The sequence below is a fragment of the Geospiza fortis genome, unplaced genomic scaffold, assembly GCF_000277835.1.
Source record: "Geospiza fortis unplaced genomic scaffold, GeoFor_1.0 scaffold408, whole genome shotgun sequence".
NCBI classification, from domain to species: Eukaryota; Metazoa; Chordata; class Aves; order Passeriformes; family Thraupidae; genus Geospiza; species Geospiza fortis.
The window spans coordinates 2,999,618-3,021,000 of NW_005054330.1; the positions used below are offsets into that span (position 1 = coordinate 2,999,618).

General features: G+C 42.1%; 1 protein-coding gene across 18 annotated transcripts in view; it reads left to right on the plus strand.

The window, feature by feature from the left end:
• The window catches only part of ARVCF (ARVCF delta catenin family member), a 245,741-nt gene that overhangs the window by 146,252 nt on the left and 78,106 nt on the right, over positions 1 to 21,383 (plus strand). For 10 of the 18 annotated variants that reach the window (XM_031057503.1, XM_031057504.1, XM_031057511.1 and 7 more), the window contains 2 exons: positions 12,302 to 12,460; positions 21,124 to 21,383. The exon at positions 21,124 to 21,383 is cut by the window's right edge and continues 312 nt beyond it. In XM_031057503.1, coding sequence (XP_030913363.1) covers positions 12,302 to 12,460; positions 21,124 to 21,383 — 419 coding nt within the window. Of the gene's footprint in view, positions 1 to 4,815; positions 4,855 to 12,301; positions 12,461 to 21,123 lie in introns of all 18 variants that reach the window. The other 8 variants (XM_031057499.1, XM_031057500.1, XM_031057498.1 and 5 more) reach the window with 1 other exon arrangement.

Genomic DNA, 21,383 nt, shown 5'->3' on the forward strand with positions numbered 1-21,383 from the left:
GGTACATTTGCTCTTCCTGATGTGCTGTCATCCCTTGTAAGCAAGATTTATTAATTTGGCTCCATCTTTGTGTTGTGTTGTTCTTGTGCTTCCCTGGTATTCGTGGCTTGGGGCAGTATTGTCTTGCCAGTCCTCTGCCAGACTCGTGAGCTCTCCTGCCTGGGGGCTGGAAGTGCTGGGGCTGGCACAGGAGCTTCTGGTGGGAGGTGGGTTGTGATACATCTGGCTCTGAGCTCTCCTCCCCCTTCTGTCCTTCCCCAAATGAATCACTTGCATGCCACCATGGGACAGTTCAGAGCCATTCTGTTCATGCTGAGCAGATCCAGCAGTGTCCCCAAGTCGCACACAAGTCATCGTGCTGTTGCCTGAGTGTTCACTTGTGTCAAATCAAATACTGGGCTTGTGCTCAGGTTTCTTGTGTTTTATAATCTCTTCCCTGTCAGTGCAAGATACACATCTAATGAGAGCTTAGCAACAAAAACATAGTCTAGGCAAACCACATAAAAAGCCAAAGAATGACATTATGGTGTTTGGAAAGCCTTAATAAAGAATCTTAATATACTGCCCTGTGTGGAGGGAGCTACTGCTCACCAAAAGATTTATGTGGTGAACAAAAGCAGTGTTAACAGGATGGAATTAAAAACTGAAATATTTCTTTCATACTTTCCCCCTCCTTCTCTTTTCCTGCCACTTTTTTTTCATGTGAAAGCCACTGATTTGGCTTCCACATGACACTCTTCTCATTTATGGGTTCTGTCTCTTCTCATTTTTATCTGTCCTCCCTTTTCCCTGACGTGCTTTATTGTTTGGTTTTGCCCTCCCTGGATAGACTCCTGCATTTTGTAATGCTTTTTCTCCTCTGTTCATCTTTTTCTGTTGTTCTTCAGGCTGCAGCATTGCTTTTGCAACTGTTTGCCAAACTTACCATCTTCCATGCATATATTTATCTGTTACTAACTGTAATACTCCTGATTTAGCAAGCTGAGGTGTAGAATATTATGGATTTCTGACAGATTAATTTATTTGTTAACAATTTGTTAATATAATCGAGTGATGGGTTAGTCCAAGTCAGCAAATCTGACTTGTGGGGTCAGCAGCACCTTTTTGGAGATGTTTTTTGCTGCTGGAGACTCTGGGAAGAAATTAAAAGACACTGGCTTTCTCTTGGGAAAAAAATAAACCCATAAGCTGAAAGCCCAACTAGGGTGAACCCTGCCAGTGTGTGTTTCTGAGAATATTCCCAGAGCTGTGCTCAGGGTGAGTCCTGAGGCAGGAACAGTGTTTATGGCAGGGTGTTCCTAGTGGGTGGTGGACTTGCTGCTTCTGGATTTGTAGTGATTGAGTCTGTCTTACTGTTAAAAAAGGTGGGTGAGATGAATGTTTATCTTTGATTCCTTGTAAAGAATTGGGAGAAAAATAAAACAACTTTATTTGAACTCCAGGAAAGACAGCTGTGTGTGCAGATGATCCCAGGACAGCTCATGCTTTATGGAGGACTTTGGTTTATTTCTGCCAAAATTTTAGTAGGGGAGGTGGGTCACAGGAGAGCCTATAAAGGAGAGAAGGCAAGACTGGGTACCTGGGTGCTGCATACTCTGCCAGGAGGGGTGAAAATGGCATGGCCTGTGCAGGCCTTTTACAAAAGGAGTCTAACAGAGGAGGATCATTTGTGTGAAAGGGAGGCTGTCACTGCTGCCAGCACGCATGGAGGGATTTAGGCACTTAGAGTGGTTCTGGCCAGGCTGTGAGCAAGCTGCCTAGGAGTTTACTAACATACCGTATCCTGTTTGCAGCCTCAGCTTGGCAAGGCTTCTCTGGAAAAATTAAAAGTTCTGTTTTCTGGCATAAAACCATAACAAGGGGTGGGAGGGAAGTGCAGCTGTCCTGTCCTTAGGTTCAAACAGCTTGTCTTGCCAACTGCAGAGAAGTGCAGCCTTCAGAGCATGAGTTTAGTTTTGTGACTGATGGTTGTTAATAGCAAGTCCTTAATTTCATCCTGATCTCTTGTTTGGATCTGTGTCTGTTTAATTGAGAAATGGCTCTATCTCAAAAGCCCTCTGAGAACCTGCTTAAAAGTGATTTAGACTGCTGACTCTTGGGCTGCATTTTGTCTCAGTATTCATCATATTTGAATTCCATTGTGAAGTCCCAAATAAAAACACACCAGAAATAATAATCAGAAGGTACCATGTAAATAATTGAGTGCTTGGCAAACGTGATAGGATTTTACAATTCCAGTGCTTTAATGTAGAAGAGCTGACTGTATACACAGTGCCAGGAGGAGTGAGTGGTCATAGAAAGATGCCTATTTCCAGCAAGTATGTGGAACATTAGCCAGAGCTGATGACAAATGGAAAAAGCCAAACACATTTAACTAAGAAATTGAGAGCTATTTTACTTTGCTGGTGAAGGTATTTACCTCTGGGCAAGTGACTTGCACCTTAGCTTAAATGACTTTTTCCTTTTTGAGCTTCATGCTGTAATAGCAGTCCTTGCTGAATGGGTGCCTGTCGATATTGAGCACTCTTATTATAAACTGAAAGGAGCCAGTGGTTTCCCATTCATTTGCTAGGTGACAGTGGCTGGATAAATGGTGCTCACCTCTTCTCTTTTCCCCTTCAGTTCCTGGTTCCTGCTGTCCCACAGCTGTTTCAGTTGTGCTGGCAGGACAGGTTTTTGGGAGCTGTGCTGCAGACACCAAAGGCTGGGGAATGGGACACACAGTCCTTCCTGGGCAGTGGTGGTTTCTCAGTTGACACAGTGCTCTGGTTTGCAATTTGGCCTTGCTTGAAGTGCTGCTTGACAGCTGAGAAGGCGCTCACTGGTGGGAGGAGAGGCAACTCCATAGGCAAAAGATGAACAGGCACCATTAGCCCCTTCTCTGGCTGACAGAAATCTCTTTATTGCCTGTAAGTGTAGTTTATTGAGGGCAGGCTGGGGGGGATGGGGAATTCCTTCACAAGCTTTAAATAATTTATTCTTAGCCTGAAAAATCTTCAGAGTGTTGTAGCAGTCAAGTGTGAGCAGTTGTGTGCATGCAGGTGAGCACCTCTCCATTATCAGGTTTGAGTAAATAGAAACATGTTTCTTAAAAATAATTAGGCCCAACCTGTTCAGCAGCAAAATTTTTCCATGTGTTTCTTCTTTACTTGCACAATTCACGCTTGCTGTCTTAAAATTAAATGATGTGTGTGTCTTGTCAGTCTTCAGACACTGGCACTGATTAAACCTTTCTCTCTGAAGGGCTCTCCACCAGCTTTCCATTATACCTTTAGGCACTTGACCTGTAATCAAATCACTCCTTGACCTTCTTCTGAGGTTAGCAGCTGGACCTTAGGTGTGAAAGAGAGACCTCTGATCCTGTTCTCTGGCTGTTCTGTTAGCTCTGAGCCCACTGCAGTGCATCCACATCCTTCCACAGCTGTGGATATGAGAGCTGAATGTGTTCTTATGGAGCATTTTCCCTCATATCCAAGTGCTCACTTTTTGTTTGTTTGTTTGTTTGGGTTTGTTGTTTTTGTTTTGAGGTGGTTTTGTTTGTTTGAGTTTTGGTGGTTTTCTTTGGGGGTTTCTTTTTTTGTTTCGTTTTGGGGTGGGTTTTTTTTTTGTTTTGTTTTGGTTTTTTTCTTTCCATATTGTTTATTGCTAGTTTAGCACAGGCACTCGCCCTCTTCCCAGTGTGTGAGGTCTGGCCATGTACAAGTAGGGGTAATAAGGTCAGTCTTAGGGAATAAACAGAAAATGTGTGAAATAAACAGACTGCTGGACAAAAAACCATTAGTGAATTCTCTTGAGTAGTTGAAATAGCACAGTGACTGCATTGCACTTGGGAAGGTTGTCTTTCTGCTGGACTCCCTTCCATTTGGAAGATTTACAGCAGCCAGAGCAGCCTTTGGCTTTGTTGACTTGTTTGTCTCTTTTGGTGTTCCAATGGATTTGTACCTATCCAGGGCCCTCCTGCACAGTTCCTCTCCTGCTGTCCCTTTCCTGCTCCCTGGGGCTGCCCAGCAGCAGGAGCCAGGCTGGCTCAGAGGTGCTCACCTCCTCCTGCTGTGCTGTGTGCAGGCCATGGCTTTGGTGGGGGGCTGGAACAGGGTGAGATGCAGAGGGAAGAAGCAGTGTGTGATTTACCAGGGGTCATCTCCTGGGGAGCTGTGTGGGCTGATGCAGTCCTGCTGCCTCACTGCCAGGCAGAGCTGCTCTGGGGCTTAGTAGTGGGAGACCCTGGCAGGCACAGTCCTGGTGAGACGGGTGATTGGATTTATTGTCAATTGCTTTGTATTCCCTAGAATGAGAAATCATTTATTTTGAGGAACAGTTTTCTTGGAATGCAGGCTTAAACAATCATCAGTGGTCTGCTTGTTCTGTTTCCCTCAGGATTAGAAAATGGTTTTTTGTTTGTTTTTTTTGATTTTTTTGCTTTTTGCGTTGTATGTTTTTTCACAAAAAGCATTTTTGTTGCATAGTTCATATCTACCAGCAAGATTGTGGGTGGGTGAGGAGATGAGTTAAATTTAACACTGATGTGATATGGCTCCTAGGACACTCAAATAATGCTCCAGCCTTGGTTGTAATTCAAAGAATGCAGAGATGGTTTAGATCTGCCCTGAAGTTAAAAGCGATTCTCTAAGGTAGTTTTGTAGCAGTGCAAGTGGGCGTGTGTGTGTGTTAGCCTAGAACTGGCTGTGTCTGGCAGGCTTTGGTTTAACTCACTAATGATGTGTGAAGGTGGCTGGGGTAGAGTCTGGGACACACAGACTGCAGAAAGAAACCTGCTCTCACCTGCCAAACTGACAGTTGTTTTTTTTGTTTTAGATGAAGGACCTAGCTTGTACTTCTGACTCCCATGTGCATGTAAGTTTGTGGACTTGATCTCTAGTAACACATGCATCCATTCAATTTGTGATCCAAACTCTGTGGGGCCTGGAAGAAATGAAATCTGAATGCTTGTCTTGCAGAAAGGAATGTAAAATTAGTCATTCCTCACCACCCTTAATGCCAGTGCTGTAGAGGCAGCAGGTGGAGATGAAGGAAGAAGCTTGGTGGAAAATTATAATCCATGATGTAACCTCATCCCACTAAAAGTTTCCCTAATTTAGCCTTGGTTAGTTCATCTGAAAGACTCCAGAGAGGAAACAAGTCAGATCTGTTTTGGGTTTGGTCAAAGATTAGGCATGCAGATTTACATTGTATTTGTCTTTGGGAGGTTTGGCAAATTGCAGTGAACTCTCTGTACGAATCTTGGTGAGAAACAATCATTTCCTGCTCAGTTTCCTACTGGGCAGGCTGTCCAGATAAACACTGGCCATGCTGTCCACAGTTAAGGGAAGGAGAGCTCTGTGTGCCAGGTGCTCTTTCTTTTTTGGGGGTTGGTGTTTTTTTTCTTGTTTCTTTTTTTTTTCTTTTTTTTCTTTTTTTTTTTCTTTTTTTTCTTTTTTTTTTTGTCCTATATAATTTTCATATTACAAATAATGGCTTATGCATCTATTTTACTACTTGATCTTGCTGAACTGCTGGGAGAAAAAGGGTTATGACTTTATGACTATGGGACTGAATGATTACTTGTGATATCCTTGTCCTATTCTGGCTTCTACACAGAGTACTTACACTGGGGCTTTGAGGCCTGGATTTGTCCTCTAGCTTTAATGCTGTCTTGAAGCACTTGATATCATTTCTGTGCAGAATCAGTGGCAAGAGCTGCATGTGTCCAGCGAAGTAATTTAGTCTGTGCAAGTTCTGTTCTCTGAGACTCCTCCTCTTCGTTCTGACTAACAGGAAAGAAGTCAGTTATCCTGCATTTAGATACCTTGCTAAGCTACCTAAAGTTAGATGGTGTGAATTTGAACCTATTACTCATCCCTTTCCCCATCTGGAAGTTGTGTGTCCTCAGACTTCCTTCCCAGGAGCTGTTGAGGTGAGCAGACCGCTCTGTCACTTTGCAGCACTGTTCCCTTTGCAGCGCAAAGCTGCTGGTGATGGTTTTGTTCAGAAAATCCAGGAGCATGTGTGGTTTCCTGAGCATTACCTTAATGTAGTGGCACTGATTAACATGTAAGTTTTAAGTGCATATCATCCCATCAGTTGAAGTTGACTGAGATGTAATGTCTTGACATCCGTGGTTAACACCCAGTCAATCTGAAAAACAGGGCAAGGCAATAGAGAGCCCTGAGAGACACCTTGTCAGAGTGACAAATTGCCCTTTCTGATTCAAAGGACCAGCTTGCATGGCAGTGCTAAACAGCTCCTGGAGAAAGGGGAGGAGAGCATGGGAAAAATACCCTATTTGTTTAGGCCTTCCCATGTATTTTTTGTTTGTTGCTCAGACTTGAAGCTCTTTGTTTTCCTTAGTCTGAAACAACTTAACAGCAGGTTGAGAGGAGCAAAGCCTCTGGGATTCTGCCTCTCCCACTTCTCGTTCTTATAAACTGTTTACAATCTCCTTCAGTTTCCTAGCTTTGTATGGAAAAGTTCAGTGGGTCAGCTTTCCCTTTAGCTTCATCCATCATTCCAGTCAATTAGAAATAGTTGAGGGCCAATTGCCCGGTCTTCCATTAACTGAGACACTTCAGATTGTTTAAAATAGCATAAAAGGCTCTTTGTTGACCGTGGGGCAGGCGCTGGATTTGCCCATTGATGGGCAGCTACCGCGTGGCTGAACAGAGCCCCAGTGTGTCCTGCTGTACTTGAGGGATGGATATTGCTGCTCCAGGCCTTGGCTGGTCTTTGATTCCTTCTCCTTCACCTCCTGCTCTCCCTGAAAGGTGTGATGCCTTCAAAGGGTGAATTACCATGCCTGCTTCCCAAAAAACCCGCTCCTCTTTGTGGCTTTTCAGAGCTCCTGTAGTGAAGGGTTTTCTCCAGTTGCTGAAATGGTCCTTTTAACCTTGGTGCTTTAAAAGCTCTTGGCATTATTTGTTCCTTTCTTGTCGTGTGTGTTTCTGAAGGACAAAGGAAGTGTGTAAGTGTTCAGGAAACAGTTGGTGCATTGTGGTGTGGGGCTGAGTTCATTCTGGTACCCCGTGCCAGGACAGCCTGCTTTCATTTGGGGCTAACATTTCCCTTCTGTTCTGCACTGACCAGCCTTAGGGGAGAGCTTGTCAGAGCTCCAGCAGAGCACTGAGCTTTCTCATAGGTTTATGTGTTTGGGTTCACATGGAAGTGCACTGAACCCATTGTATACATACATATACATAAATATATATTTATTTATGTATAGAAACCCCACATTTTATTTTACATGAGAAAACAAAAAAGTACGTTTACTAAATGGAGGTTTGTTTATCTGCAGCAAAGTAGATATTTATGTATTCCCATATTTAAGTCATTGTCTGTATTGTAGACTCCCCTTCCAGCATCATGTGTGCCTGGGTTTCGGTACAGGCTGGTCCATGTGCTTTTTATTATTCTAGAGCCATCCTGCTCTAGTGTGCCATCATTTAATCCCAGTTTTGGCACAATGTTTCCCCAGACATGAAGAATTTGGGTAGGTCTGGCTGTGTACTTGTGCTTTGGTGCTGAGACTTGGACCTTGCTGTGCTTTTTGAACTGGGGGAAACAGCCTGTGGCACTCCTTGAACTTCAGGTCTCCATGTGCTTGCAGAAGGTGCCCTGCCTTGCAGTAGTGCAAGCACTGCAGTGTATGAGGGCTCACCTGATTTTGAAGAACAAACTAGAAAGAGTGGGAAGGTCTTCTGTACTGCTGCCCCTCAGGTGACACAGGCTGTGATGGGCACGAGCTGCTCAGCTTGGAATTCAGCTTTTGCACTGCTGAGATGCACAGAAAGCTCTCAGGACAAATCAGGGCAAAGAGCACAGCAGGGATCTTGGGGCTGTGGTGAAAGAAGGGTGCTCTGGCAAGGCAGGAGGTTGTGATAACCAGATTTGAGAGTCTTTAGCTGCTGGAGTTGATCTTGTACTAGAAAATGTCTACCTCAAGTACACCAAGTTCAACAAATTCCATCAGTGATTTCCTTCTTCTCTGATGTCCCAGTCTGATGCAGATCTCAAAACAGACTTTGTTTTCAGCAGCTGTGTTCCTGCAGATTTGCCTTTTGTGTCTTTCTCCACATGCCTTCAGCAAATAAAAGCTTGAGGACATGACTGAGCTGGAAGTGCAGACCTGAGTGGGAAGGAGACCATTGGGGCACAACATCAGCCTGAGACTTGACTCCAGCAGAGCCAGTGTTCTCTTGCTTTACACTTAGAAATAATCTCGTGCTTTGCAGAGATTGAAGCTTTAACAAGTAATTTAAAGAGTAGTAGAGGAGAGAGAATCCACATTTAATTCAATTAGCATTGTTGTCCAATGCCATTAATTATGCCCAGACTTGTAATGTGTTTCACAGGAGCTGATACACTTGAGTTTTGTCTGTGCTGGGGTTGGCTGAGGACAAGTATGTCCACTGATGTAGAATCCAGCCTTTGTGCTTTGCAAAAACCCTCAAATCTGGTATGTGACTGTAGCCTGGAGTAAGGAGTAGCTGGAATAGCCTGCACTGCAATCTTTAGAACAGAGGAGATCTTGGGGACAATGAAGATTTGATGTACATGATTTCAGTATTCTTGAAGAGAGGCTGTTTTAGTGGAAATAATCAGCCCCTGCAATTTTATATTATTTCCAGACTGTTTAAAATTGTTCCATAGGTAGAGAATAAAGAACTTTGTTTACTGTCTTGAAGTAGGATGTCTGATCCTCCTGGGGGAGGTTATTCTTTTATTAAAACAGATATAAAATAGCTGCTTTGATGGAAATACAACACTAGGAATTGAAATGGTGATGATTACAGAAGCTATAGTAGTCTAATGCAAAATAAGCCCTAGGAGATATGTGCCCTAAATGATAAATCACTGTTCTTTAACAAAACAAGAATTACTGTTATTTTATGTTTCTTGCTTATTTTACAAGGTCTTTAGCTGTTTCATCTGCACTTAACTTTTACAGGCTGGAGGTAAATTGATTGTTGCTTTGTGTTGTAAATAGCCTGGCTTTTTTAAAGCACACTGGAGATGCAAGTACAAATCAACAGGATGGGATTCATTTGGTCTCAGAAAAGTAAAAGGAAGAGTCATGACTACTGACACCACATGCAATAACTGCTCTGGAATCTGTTCTTACAATTTGGTAGAATTTTTAATCTCATTGCTTTTGCTTTGGAAGCCTCCAGTAAGGTAAATGAATATATGTTATTTTGAACTGGAAGTAACCTTCTTCTAACAGGCAGGGAACTACTGGTAGCATTATTCATTAGGGATGTTGTGTTCCAGCCCTATCCAGCAGCTTGTGGTTTACTCTGGATAATTAGCCATACCTGCCAAATGTCTGCAGTCTGAGATCCTGAGGTGTATTTAGCAAAAAAGAGCGTCCTAAATACTGACTTCGAAGCTGAGCACAGAGGAAGTAGTTGAAAGGGGTAATGTGTCCCAGTTTCTGCAATTTGTGATGACCTAAAATCCTTAATGATGGCGTCTAAAAACAGATAACAAAATCTTTGCATCTTTACGTTAATGTTAGCTTGTGACAGCTCTGGGCTAGCGACGTAGAGAAAGGACTGGGTTTGGAGATCAAAGAACCACCTGGTTCAGGCAGTTCAGGGGTGAGCTGGGTGCCAGGCTGTCCCCTTGGCTGTCCCCTTGGCTCACTGCATTCCTCAGGAGCTTACACAGTAACAAGGAAGACACAGATGATGCTGGCTGGGCACCTGTCTGTGTTCAGATATCTACCTTGAGCTTCACAAGCTTTTAGCCTTTCTGATGCCTAGGACAGTCTCTTGCTAACAATAGTTTTCTCTTATAGGAATGCAGATCTGTACCATATCTCCCTGAATCTTCATTTTAGAAGCAGCCAGAGGATAAAACCCAGCACAACGCTCATTTAAAGTCAATATGCTCTAGCTTGCAATTTGCTCATGTTTAAGTGCCTAGCTTTTAAGGTTTCCTTTGCCCACAGGCAGTCTGAACACAAAGACAGGCTCTCTATTTTTTTTTTTTTAATAAAGAAAAAGTATTGCAAAAGCTAGAAGAACAAAATATTTCTTTCCACCTTCCATCTCCTCGGGTTTATTATCAGAAAGCAGAGACTGGCTGTATAAAGTCTAGAGGGGAACAAAGAGATGCCAGCACCTCAAGTGCAGCTGGAAATGAAGGTGGTGGATGAGCTGTGTGTGTTCATACATGTGTGAGAGGAGTGAGAAAGCCCCACCTTGAAGCAGTGGTGAGCTTTACAGGGATAAGGTGTTGTGCAAAAACCCTCTACATCTAACTGATTTCTTTGTTCTTGGTAAGCTTTGGTTGAGTGAAGATGAATAAAAGTTCTGAGTCTCTACTCTATTGCAGTATTGTGTAAGTTATTCTCTTTGCAGGAAAGCTTCACTGTGGGGTGTGAGAAAGGGAGTTGCAGTTATAACACAGTATCTTCAAGAAAAATGTGAAGAGAATAATGTATTTATTGCAGGAGCAATTCCCCTTCTGGAGCCATGCACAGAAGGCACGATGTGCCATCTGAACTCTACCATGAGGAATTCAGCATGTATCATAAGTTATTTGCCATTAATGATTTGAGTCCTGCAGACTGGAAGGAGTGATTTTCTTTAGGATTTCAGAAACCTTATTCTCATTGATTGATTCTGTAACCTGAGTTATTCTGTGGTTTCAATAGAAATGGAAGTAGTGCCTGCTTGTATCACTTCTGTGCCTTACCTTTGAAGGCTATGTCTGTTGCATTTTGACTGAGGTGATTGGCAAAGGCTTATGTCATGGTCTTGGTTAATATTAGTGCTTACCTGAAGATGGGAGTGGCTTTCCAACTCAAGTCTGAGTTCCAGAAGGTCAGAATACAGCTGTAAATAAAGGAAAACTGGGCAGAGACATCTCAGCTTGTTTAAAAAGAAATAAATGTGGACCTTAATGAGACATCAGCAGCAAAAGGTCATATGGCACAGCAAAAGGGGAAATGCAAAGGCTGTAGCTGGGTTGAAATGCAATTTTTCTAAATGATACAAAATGTAGTTCTGTAGTTCCCTGGTGATGAAGCTGTTCACACATGGAGAATATTTAAACCTTTATGTAGTTAGGCTGAGCAGTTCTATTACAACAGTTTAATCCCAAAGCCTTTTTATTTTCCTGTGATGTGAAGAGATAGAGTGGATTTGTCCAGAGTTTGCTTTTGGCAAAGTGTGTTCAATTTGCAGTTTTGGACTCTCTGTCATTCTTCTTGGATTTTCCGGTTTTTGTTTTTAAAATATGTATGTAAAAATGTGTGTGTGGGTGTATATAGTCCTTAATAAAGGATGTTCTTTGAGTGTCTGTTTGACAGGATGTGCCAACAGAAGCCCTGCTTTGGCTTTAAAGCCTCTGTAGCAGGATACCTTCAGGGCTTGTCATGAATTGAGCAGTTTGTAGTTTCATTTAACGTGGCTGAGGATTCATGATGCTGGGCAAAAGTCTGAGTTCTCAGTGCATAAGCTGGTTCTTTACTGGCCTCTTGCTGGGAAACTTCTGAAAGACATTCATCTTCCAAAGGGAGCTTCTCTGATTTCTGTGCTGGAACACACAATTGCATAAGAAAAAGGAAGGTTCAGACGCCGGTGCTGGCGAGCAGCAGAGTGTTCTCTTTAGGCAGTGTCCCTGCAAGAATCTGCCTTTGATCTCCGTGCTTTCTGTTTAGATTTTATTATGTTGTCTATCTGTTATCAATTTAAATAAGCTTGTGGCCAGTTAGACCTGACAGACTTAGTGAGGATGTAGGAAGGGAAGCATTTCAGGGAATTAATCTCTAGCCATGAAGTTTTTGTTTAATTTTCGTCGCTTTGGGCTGTTTGAGAGAAGTGTCTGTTTAATTGTAGATGTTGATGTTTTACTCTAGTCTCCAGCTGAGTGTACTTTATGAAATGCAGAGAAACTTTCAATGGTGTGTAAGATTAACTGCTCTGAAAGCCAGTGGGCCTGTTCACTGCAGAACTGAAAGAATGTTTTTGCAGAGAAAAATTCCACTCCTTCTGTGCTGGTCATTGAGAAAGCGTAAAGCAGATTTAAATTTAAGATAGTCTGTTAGTCTGTTGCCTGTTAATATGAAGTACTTGTTAGATGCTTCACATGATTTCTGCTTGCTGCACTGAGCCCAGTCATACCAGCACAGTTGCAGCAAGCTTGTCTGACAGGAGATACTCCTTTCTCTGAATCTCTGCTTGCAAATTGTTGGGTAAAATGTGGGTTTTTTTCAATCAAGGAAGCTGAAATCATTGGAATAGTTACACCATGATGGTAGAAGCGAGAAGTTAATTTTTTTTTTACCTGCTCTTTATAGGAACAAAGCCCCAGTAACCAGACTTCAATAGCAATGATGCAAGAGCCTCAAGAAATGGTGGAAGAGACAGTTACTGTGGAGGAAGACCCAGGCACTCCCACTTCCCACGTGTCTATTGTCACTTCTGAAGATGGAACCACAAGGAGAACTGAAACCAAGGTGAGAGGTTAACAACCACTGAGGAAAGTGGCAAAGTGCCATCTAATCATGGAGTAGAAATAGCAGGGAGTAGCCTGAGTGATGACAATCATGCTATTGTGATCCTCAGTGGTTTTGAGCATCGTGTTTGCCAGCAGAGCTGAGTTCAGGGCTTTTTCAGTTTCACCTCTGTGTCTGGATTGCTCCCTATCAGCTGTGCTGATACTGCTCTTCATGGAGCTGTGAACTGAGCAGTAGAAATTATCCAAGTTAACCAAACAAAAACACCAGAACCCCTCCTCAGGATGCTTATTCTTTTAATATTCACTTCATTCTACTGAAGCAGTTTACAGCATTGCCCTGCAGACAAAAATTGATGAGTTGGTAGGGCTTGGCTGAGGAAAATGTCTTAAATTAGTGACAATCTGTAATAACATTATATTATGATTATGCCTTTGTCCTGTAGAACAAGAAACAGCCTATGTAAATAACACCATAGCATTTAAAACCTGCAACAATCTTGTGAATGGCATCTTACTCCTAATGCATGGGGAAAGCTGGGTGTGCTCTCAAGTGACTGTACCTCTCAGGTTTGGCTGGATTATGGGTGTTGCAAGTGTTCTAATTTTCCTGATATCTTTTTGTTCTTGTGTAAGGTAATTTTACCGTCTCGGTTGAGCAGGTGCTGTGTGTTCACAGCTGCCTTGCATGCTTTCAGTGACACTGAAATGTTACCAAGATGAAGGGTGATTCCTGTTTTAAAAACTTCTAAACAGGGTTGATTTAAAAAAATGGGAGGGAATTGTTCAACTGCTTTCTGGAGTTGAAGAGAGGTGTAAATCAGTGTTTATTTTCACTGGTGTTCCAGATTTGCAGTCCTCTAGGATATCTATTCAAGACATCAGATCCTCAAGTTGAAGTAAATAAATGTTGATTTCCTGAGGTCAGTAGGCCTGTACAGATGATAATAAACTGAGTATCTGGTTTAATAGTTGTTCCAGTTAGTTACAAGGTAAATATAACTGGCCTATTTTCTGATTGTTGGAAGAGGATTAAGGTCTTAAAATAAAAGCAGATGAGCAAAAAACCCCTGCATTTTTATTAGCTCTTCAAATAATCTAATGTATTTAGTTTGTGACTTACATGAAAGAAATGCTATTTTCTTTCTAGTGGCAGCAGCAACAACTGTTATTTGCAGGAAGGAAGTGATAAAATTACAGTGGGGATGGACACCTTTTTATATGTACTAATAGTAGTGCATAGTTTTAGGAGGCTGCAAGGGCATAAGATTATAGCTATGACTGTAAAAATAGAGGTGAGGCCATGCCTCACCTAGATAACAGTACCACATGGAGTGAAGTAGTTTGTCTGGAATAGTTGTGGCACTGATAAAAGCTGTGTGTTTGTCATGGCTCAGAGGTGTGATTTTCTCCTCTGTGTTGGGGGGGACCTCCTGTTCTTCCATCTTCCCACAGGAGAGCACAGTGGCAGCTTCAAAACAGCCATTGTGGCTGCATATGGGAAAGGAAAATAAAAAAAAAAAAAAACAACAGCAACCCTGGAGCTACTGTTCCATTTCAAAGAGCAGGGCTTTCTTGTGCTACTGCAGGTCATGGCAGGCACTGAAGTGTGTCCAGGATGGGGGTGGGATGTGGAGCTGTCTTATTCTCTATTTATGTTGTTTCAAGTAATGCCACTGACTGCAGCTGAAGTACTACCTGGAGCTGTTTCCTAGTAATTCATTGCTACAAGGACCCACAAAAAATACTAAAAACCCAGTTGTTGAGAAAAGTGGTTCTGAAATGTCAAAACACAGCCTGGCTTAGCCCTGACTCTCAGAAGAGGTGCTGAGACTTTGCTGGGGTTGTTGCCTCTGAAATGGTTTTATTTTGACTTTTCCTTGCTATGGTAAAAAGGCATAGATTTAACAGCTCTCAGATACTAATCTGAGGTCAGATTTTACAAGTTTTTTACATCAGTTTGGTCTTCAACTTGCATTTTGTTTTGGTAGGGACTGTGAAAAGGAAAACTGTGTCACTGGGGTTTAGTAGCATCAGTTAATTGCCCTGGAGTTAATTGTCATTGACACAATCAGTTCTAATAGGTGTCATGATGCTCCTTTCATAGCTCATGCTATTGTGTGTGAGAGCCTTACAGAGAAAATTAAGTTGCCTGGTACCTGTGTGCAGTGACAGAATTCTGACCTTGCTGCTCAGAGGAGGATGCTGAGGAAATCTCCCTGGCATGGGAGATGCAGCCGTGGCTGCTGGCCATCCTACTGGCCAGGAGTAGGAGGTGTTGAGCCCAAAAGCTGCAGTTTTGTGTCTCTGCCTGTTCCCCTCACAGATTTAAAGAAATTGAAAATACACTTAACAAATCCCCCCCAAACCAAAGCACCCCACATGAATCTGGCCTTACATTCAGTGTGCAGGTGGTACTTGGGTCCTTGCAGAGGAGCAGCATTTCCTGTTCTGGGAATCCTCACATCTCCTGTCAGACTCCCCAGTGTGAAGCTGAGATTGTCACACTGTGCTCAGGGAGGGTAAGTTTTTATTCTTTTACCTCTGAGCAATAGCCCTTTATGCTCTGCATTGCTCTGCTTGCTCCAGGCCTCTTTAGGGAAGGATTTAGAGCCTGTTTTTGTTGTGTCTATAACTAAGGGCTCTGCTGGACAGTGTCAGCCACAATCTCCAGCATATCTGTCTTGCAGAGAAAGTGGGGTATAAGATGCTTCCTGTGACAGAGAAAATAACACAGGTCATGTTTTTTTAAGAGCCAGAGAGACCAGGGATGTTTTTCAAATGTATTCTTTCTTTGCTGGATAGTTTGTATGGGGATTTGTCAACCTTATGCCATTTTTGGATTCTTAAAAGGAAATTATCACTTATTTTTGTTAAATTGTGTGAATTTCTAGCTTGCTGGAGAGCAATGCCTCTGAAATTCTTCCTCTTGAAATCCAGCACAGCAAAGGCTGTAAACATGAATGCTCCTGGATGCTGCTGTTGCTTTATTCTCTGTTCCTTCCCCTGTTGTTTCAAACCCGTAATTTATAGAGGTTATTCTTTTCAATAGTGTTTTAAGTAAACAGCCTTAATCTAGATGCATTGACAGTTTTGCTTTGCTTTTCCCTCATCTTTGAAAATGCCTGTAGCAGTGAAGCAGGAAGAAGGCGTAATAGAATTTAATATTTGACATATTTTAAATAGAGAACATCTGCCTTTTCAAAATGAGATATCTCTGGGTAATTTTCTCCTACCTGTTATTCTTTTAGTGTTATACTAAGTCCCTACATAGCATTCATTGCACAAAAGATGTAGGAGATAATGCTTCATTTCAACTTTATAATATCTCTGGAAGCCAAATACCCATCAAGCTAAAACAGTGAAAGTCACCTTGGGGAGAGACTTCCACTTCTTGCTGCTGGCTGGAGCACTGCCAGGTGTTAAAGGGAGCCTGTTGTAAGTGGCTTAAGAGAACTCAGTAAAACAAATGCGACGTGTGTGTGTGTTTGTGTAAAAGTTCACCTTTTTTTCTTTTTTTGGGCACCTTTTGTTTTTGTCTTTGAAATGCCAAAAGATTTGAGATATTTAGGTCACTGTTACTCATTGAAATTGATGTTTTATCATAGCAAACTGGGAAATCAATCTATATACAAAGTTGTTTAATTTGTGGTCCATCCATTTTCTTTGAGCTTTCCAATAGTCAGCAGGTCTAGCTCCCAGCAGTGATTAACTGCTGTTCCCACTTCCTAACACCTGTGATAGGAAAGTGGTTCTTACCAAAACTCTGGGTTGTGCTGGTGCCAGGTACCCCCAGAGGCAGTTCTTTGAAACTTTGGAGGAAATTCAAAGGAATTAGGCACTAGAGCCAGAATGGATTTTAGCTGAAGTTGAGGACTCTTTCAAAATGTGAAATACTAGGCTTGAAATTGAAGAGGAGAGATTTCAGCTGTTGTTTTGAAAACCTGCAGGGTGAGTTCTTCCACAGCATTTAATAGAAAGGTAATAGCTTCAACCTGCATGGGCTGATAAATTTTTACAGTCCATAGTTCAAAAATAAGCTCACAGAAATGTCACGATGCTCAGATCCTCCTGTATTCTTTCTCATCTGATTCTTGGTTTACAACAGCTTCAAGAAGATTGTTATCCTTGCCAGCTTTTATAATGCAGTTAATTTATTTAAAAAAAATTAGAGGCAAAACAAAACCAACCTCAGAAACAAAATGGAAGGCAGAATTACAGATAAGATGTCTGCACTTGACCATGACAGTCCAGTTGCACAGAAATCTTGGTACTGTCTTCACTCCTCTGTGACTGAGCACTGAGGCACCTACTTGTACCATGTGCACATGCATCCAGTAAATCAGTTGTTGGATAGTTTCATGTTTTTTCTCCCATCCTCCTAGATAAATAGGAAATAGAAAAATACAAGAAGAAGCTGCTTCAAATGTGGGAATATTTCCTTTATGTTCCATTGGCACATGTATTTCCAGAAACGGAATTAGTGAAACCATTGCCATGGGGCCTGTAAGGGAATTATTTGCTAAAATAATTGCTATTTGTGGGGTAAACAATGGTAAGGTTAGTAAACCCAAAGTATACTTCGATTTTGGGGTGTGGAGAGCAGCAGTGAAAGCATTGAGTTGAAGTATCACAAAATTTTGGCTGCAGAGAGCGTGAACTAGTAAATAAATTGGAATTTTTTTTTTGTCCTGTAGCTGAAATCTTGGTAAGCTGTACAGAGAATAAAGAATTTCATAAAGAATTTTAGATATATTGTAAACCTACTCAGATAGCCTCTTCATAGGGAAGTACTTTGAAGCTTTCTTCTGGTACTCCAAGAGTGGGGCATTTAAACAATTGAGCATCTTTGATTTGTCATTGGGCTGAAAAAACGTTTTTACACAGGTTTTCTTTAGGGATGGAAAGTAAACAGAGGAAGTCAAATTACCCTCAAAGTAACTTGTAACTTTACATTTTTTATTACAGCACATCTACAGTGAGGAATTGATGCTAATAAATCTTTTTTAAGGTTGGGTGCATCTGAAGGATCAGGTGTCTCTCAGATAAGGAAGTCTGTTGGGACTTCCATTTGGAATAGCTTCATTCTCTCTGGCTAATGCATCAGTATTAAGGAAACCACAAAAATGTTGGGAGAGAAGATTACTATGCTGTCAGCTGCTCAAGATTGCCTGTGTTCTTTTAAGAAATATAAATGAAATATTCCCTTGAGTAGGATTTCCTGAAATAAACGTGTTTGGTTTGTTGGTTGGGTTTCTTCTTTTGCTTGGAAACCTTTCATTAGATGGACCTTCATCTGTGTGCTGGCTAATTGCTGCCAAAAAGCTTCCCTTTATTGTCCTGTCAGCAGCAAAATCTGTTTATCACATGATAAATCTTCTGTCTCAATGCCTCTACCTGACAAATGAAGCATGAGTACAAATACTCTCTCTCAAAATATAAAATGGCTCTGTTTGATTGCCCCAGTATAACACCTTTAGCATTACTGAGTGCTTTTATACTATGAGAAATGCATACTTTAATGCTTGAGTGAAATGTTCTTTTTTACGTGTCTGACCAAGGTGGTTTTGATTGTCCTGAACATGTGTTTGCTGCGGGGCGCAGCATTCAGAAAATAGTAAGAGGTGAAGCTGTGCTGATGCTGTAAACGTGTTTTTACATGTGCTGTGCTGCCTGACACTGAGTGTGGGTTTCTGATGAGCCACAGCCATTGAAAGCCTGTCTGTGCTAGTCTGAAAGACAGGAAAATAAGGCAAAGTAGATATAAGCTGCAAACGAATCCCTTGCATTCTGCTGGCAATTTAAACTAAAACCCCAAATTTCTGTAAATACTCTGTAGAGTACCCCAGAGCATGGTGAAAAACTCACTAAGGGTAACTGGCAGGTCACACATTGTCTAGGAGGTGATTTTCAGTGATCTGAAATTTGGCTTTGTGGTTTTTGTGTACATGTAGCAGCTTTGGAGACAATTGTCCTGGCTGTAACATTTCTGTGATTGTCACCTCATCCTGTTTACCAATGACATGGAGCAAGTCTTTGATGAAGGTGGACCTGATCCTGCAGAACAAAGTTTATTCCTCCTTTTGTGCTGTTGCTGCAGCCACAGGAGGTGTGTTAGGTACTTCCTATTGTCTGATTTTAACAGCTTTAGGAAAAATGACAAGTGACAAACTGAGCAAGGGTGGCAGCTCGTGTCTGAAAAGCTGTGCTTGGGCTTGGATCTGCTGTGTGGTGCTGGAAGGAAGAGCTCTGTGAGGTTATGCAAGGGCGCACTTCTTGGCATTTAGAAAGCTCCTTCCTTGTTCCTTTCCGAGCATGAGTATCCATTTCTGATTCATCAAATTGCTGACATCTACCTTTATTCCCGTTATTCCCATTACTGGTTCCCAAATTCAAGAACACAAAGGCCCAGCATTTTGCACCCAGTTTTGTCATGGCTTTGCAAAACTCACATATTTCAGGCCTGAGAAATGTCGCTTTTTCTGCTCTTAGAGGATCACTTATGAATATGGTACTTTGAATAAAAGTATTGTTTCTGACTTCAGTAGGAGAACACTGAGCTGTGTTGCTTTGTGTGTATCCACTTCACAAAGAGCTACTGTAAACTCTGCCAACTCTTTCTCTCCTCTCACTGCTGAGTTTATAAAAGCTGTGACAGTGGTCACGCTGACAACTGAGTGGAAAGGAGAAGTATTGTACACAGGTAACAAACAAAAACCCCTGTTGGATTGTATGTCATTAAATAAATATTGAGTTTCTAGTTTCCTTTCTTCCAGTTATTAAAATGTGTGCTTTGAAAAAGGGAGAAAAGACTCAGAGGCATGGAAGAGGTAGCATCTTTGCTGATGTTTACTTGCTGAGGAAATCTCTTTGTATTGATGAGGAAAATTCTTTCAGCTCTGGCTCAAATTAGATACAGAGGTCGTGTTAGTACCTGGCTGTGCTGCATTCAGCATCGTGTTCCTGTTAATTACACTGCTGGTGGAGAGGCATTTGGGCTGCTTTCAGTCTTGTAGGATTTCATTACTTCATTATGTTGAAGTATCATTTGCTCACAGATGTGTGTAGAAAAAGAAATGCTGTTTGGGTGAATCTTTTTTCTGTTTGGGGTTTCTGTGTGAAAACATCTGGCTAGAGGACATGTCTGGAGCAACTTCAAGAGGTGTAGTCTAATTATTTTGCTTTGCAGTAGCTTGGCTAATTTGTTGCCAATCTAAACGTTTAAATCGGAGGCTGTAGGTCAAAATATTTATTTGGACTTCAGAGCCACTGAGCAATCCAGGGATACATGTTGTGGTTAACATTTCCCTTGAATGTAGCACTTCATTCTGAGACTTGTATGAAGAAGTGTCATTTGCTGATGCTTATTTATGTCTGTAATAGTTTAGAAACCCCAAATACCTTTTACCAATTTTATATTCTTCCCCTGGTGTGTGTAATGCTGTCAGGTAGGTTGATTCTTCTCTCTGTGGATGTGCTGTTTTGTTGCTTGGTCGGGCTGAAAAGTCAGCACTTATTAGGATTAGGGTAACTTTATATAGGTTAAAGTAATTTTTTGGAGGTTAGGGCTACCAAGGATAGACTGGCATTTGCTGGACTTTTTATTCTTCCCAAAAGATCTTTTGCTGGTCACTCTGGAAGGCAGTACAGAAGTTGATGGAGCCCAGATACCAACCCAGACAGAAGGCCTTTGCTAGTTTGTCAATACAGTGGCTTTTGTCCAGCACTGGCTTAAACAGATTACCAGACCTTTGCCACAAAGGCAGATGGTTCTTGCGAAGTTTTAAGGACTCTTTGTTCTTACCCTTCAGCCAGAAACCCTGAATACAAGAGCCCTCTTGACATTTACTATTTTCAGTTTTTGCGAATTCTGTTTTGAAATGAAATGTGATTTATGGAAGTGAAGATAAAGCTGTATTTGTATGCAGATTTTTCTCCAGTGTTTTAAACAAGCTTGTCTAGGATGTTTAGGTAGCTGCAGTTGCAAAAACAACGTGGTGGTAGTGTTCATTATTGCAAATTTGTTAGTCACCAAAATAATGACAACAGTTACCTGTTATGCTTGTGTGGTAGTTGGTTGGATATCTTAAATAATATCTTAAAAGAGAAAGCAGGTGTGTTGTCCACAATCCTGAAACCCAAAACTTCTCTGTTCAAGATCATGTTTCCTAAATATTATTGCCAAATTTGAACTCCATCAAATTACACAGAGGTGCAAACTTGATCCAGATCAGGCAGAAGCACATAACTCTGTTTTTGTTAAACTAGAGAACGTGATGTGGTATTTGTGCTGTAGCTGTGGGAGGATAGGCTGTGGCTCCAGATCATAGTGAAGTCTTCTCTTAGGACAGATGTCTCCTGAAAACATTTTGGGGGAATTGGAACTGGTATAATGACTTTGTGTTGCTTCCATGTGCTGTCACATGGCTGCAGTGGTTTTGATTTGATAGTAAGAGCCCAGAGTGCTTTTTTCAAAGTATTTTTCCACTGTTCATTCCAAAAGCTAACAGGTGAGCTGATGGCTGCACCAGTGTTACAGACGCACCACAGGAGTTTGCTCTCTGGAGCTCTCTTCTCCTTCCACTCCTCCACGTCCCTGTGTCTCACCACATTATGCAGCAAGGAGAGCATTAACACATTTACTTCCTCACTACTTCCTGCCAGGTCACCAAGATGGTGAAGACAGTGACCACGAGGACGGTGCGGCAGGTGCCGCTGGGGCCGGACGGGCTCCCCGCCATGGACGGCTCCTCGCCCATGGGCAGCTACACAGACTCCATCGACAGGAGGTACCTGAAGAACGGCGAGCGCTTCATCCCCCCCCAGGCCTCGTCCACGCTGAGCCGCTCCTACAACAGCTACAACGACTCCTACCCCGAGGGCCACGAGGGCCAGTACCGCCCCTACATCGGCCACCACGGTCA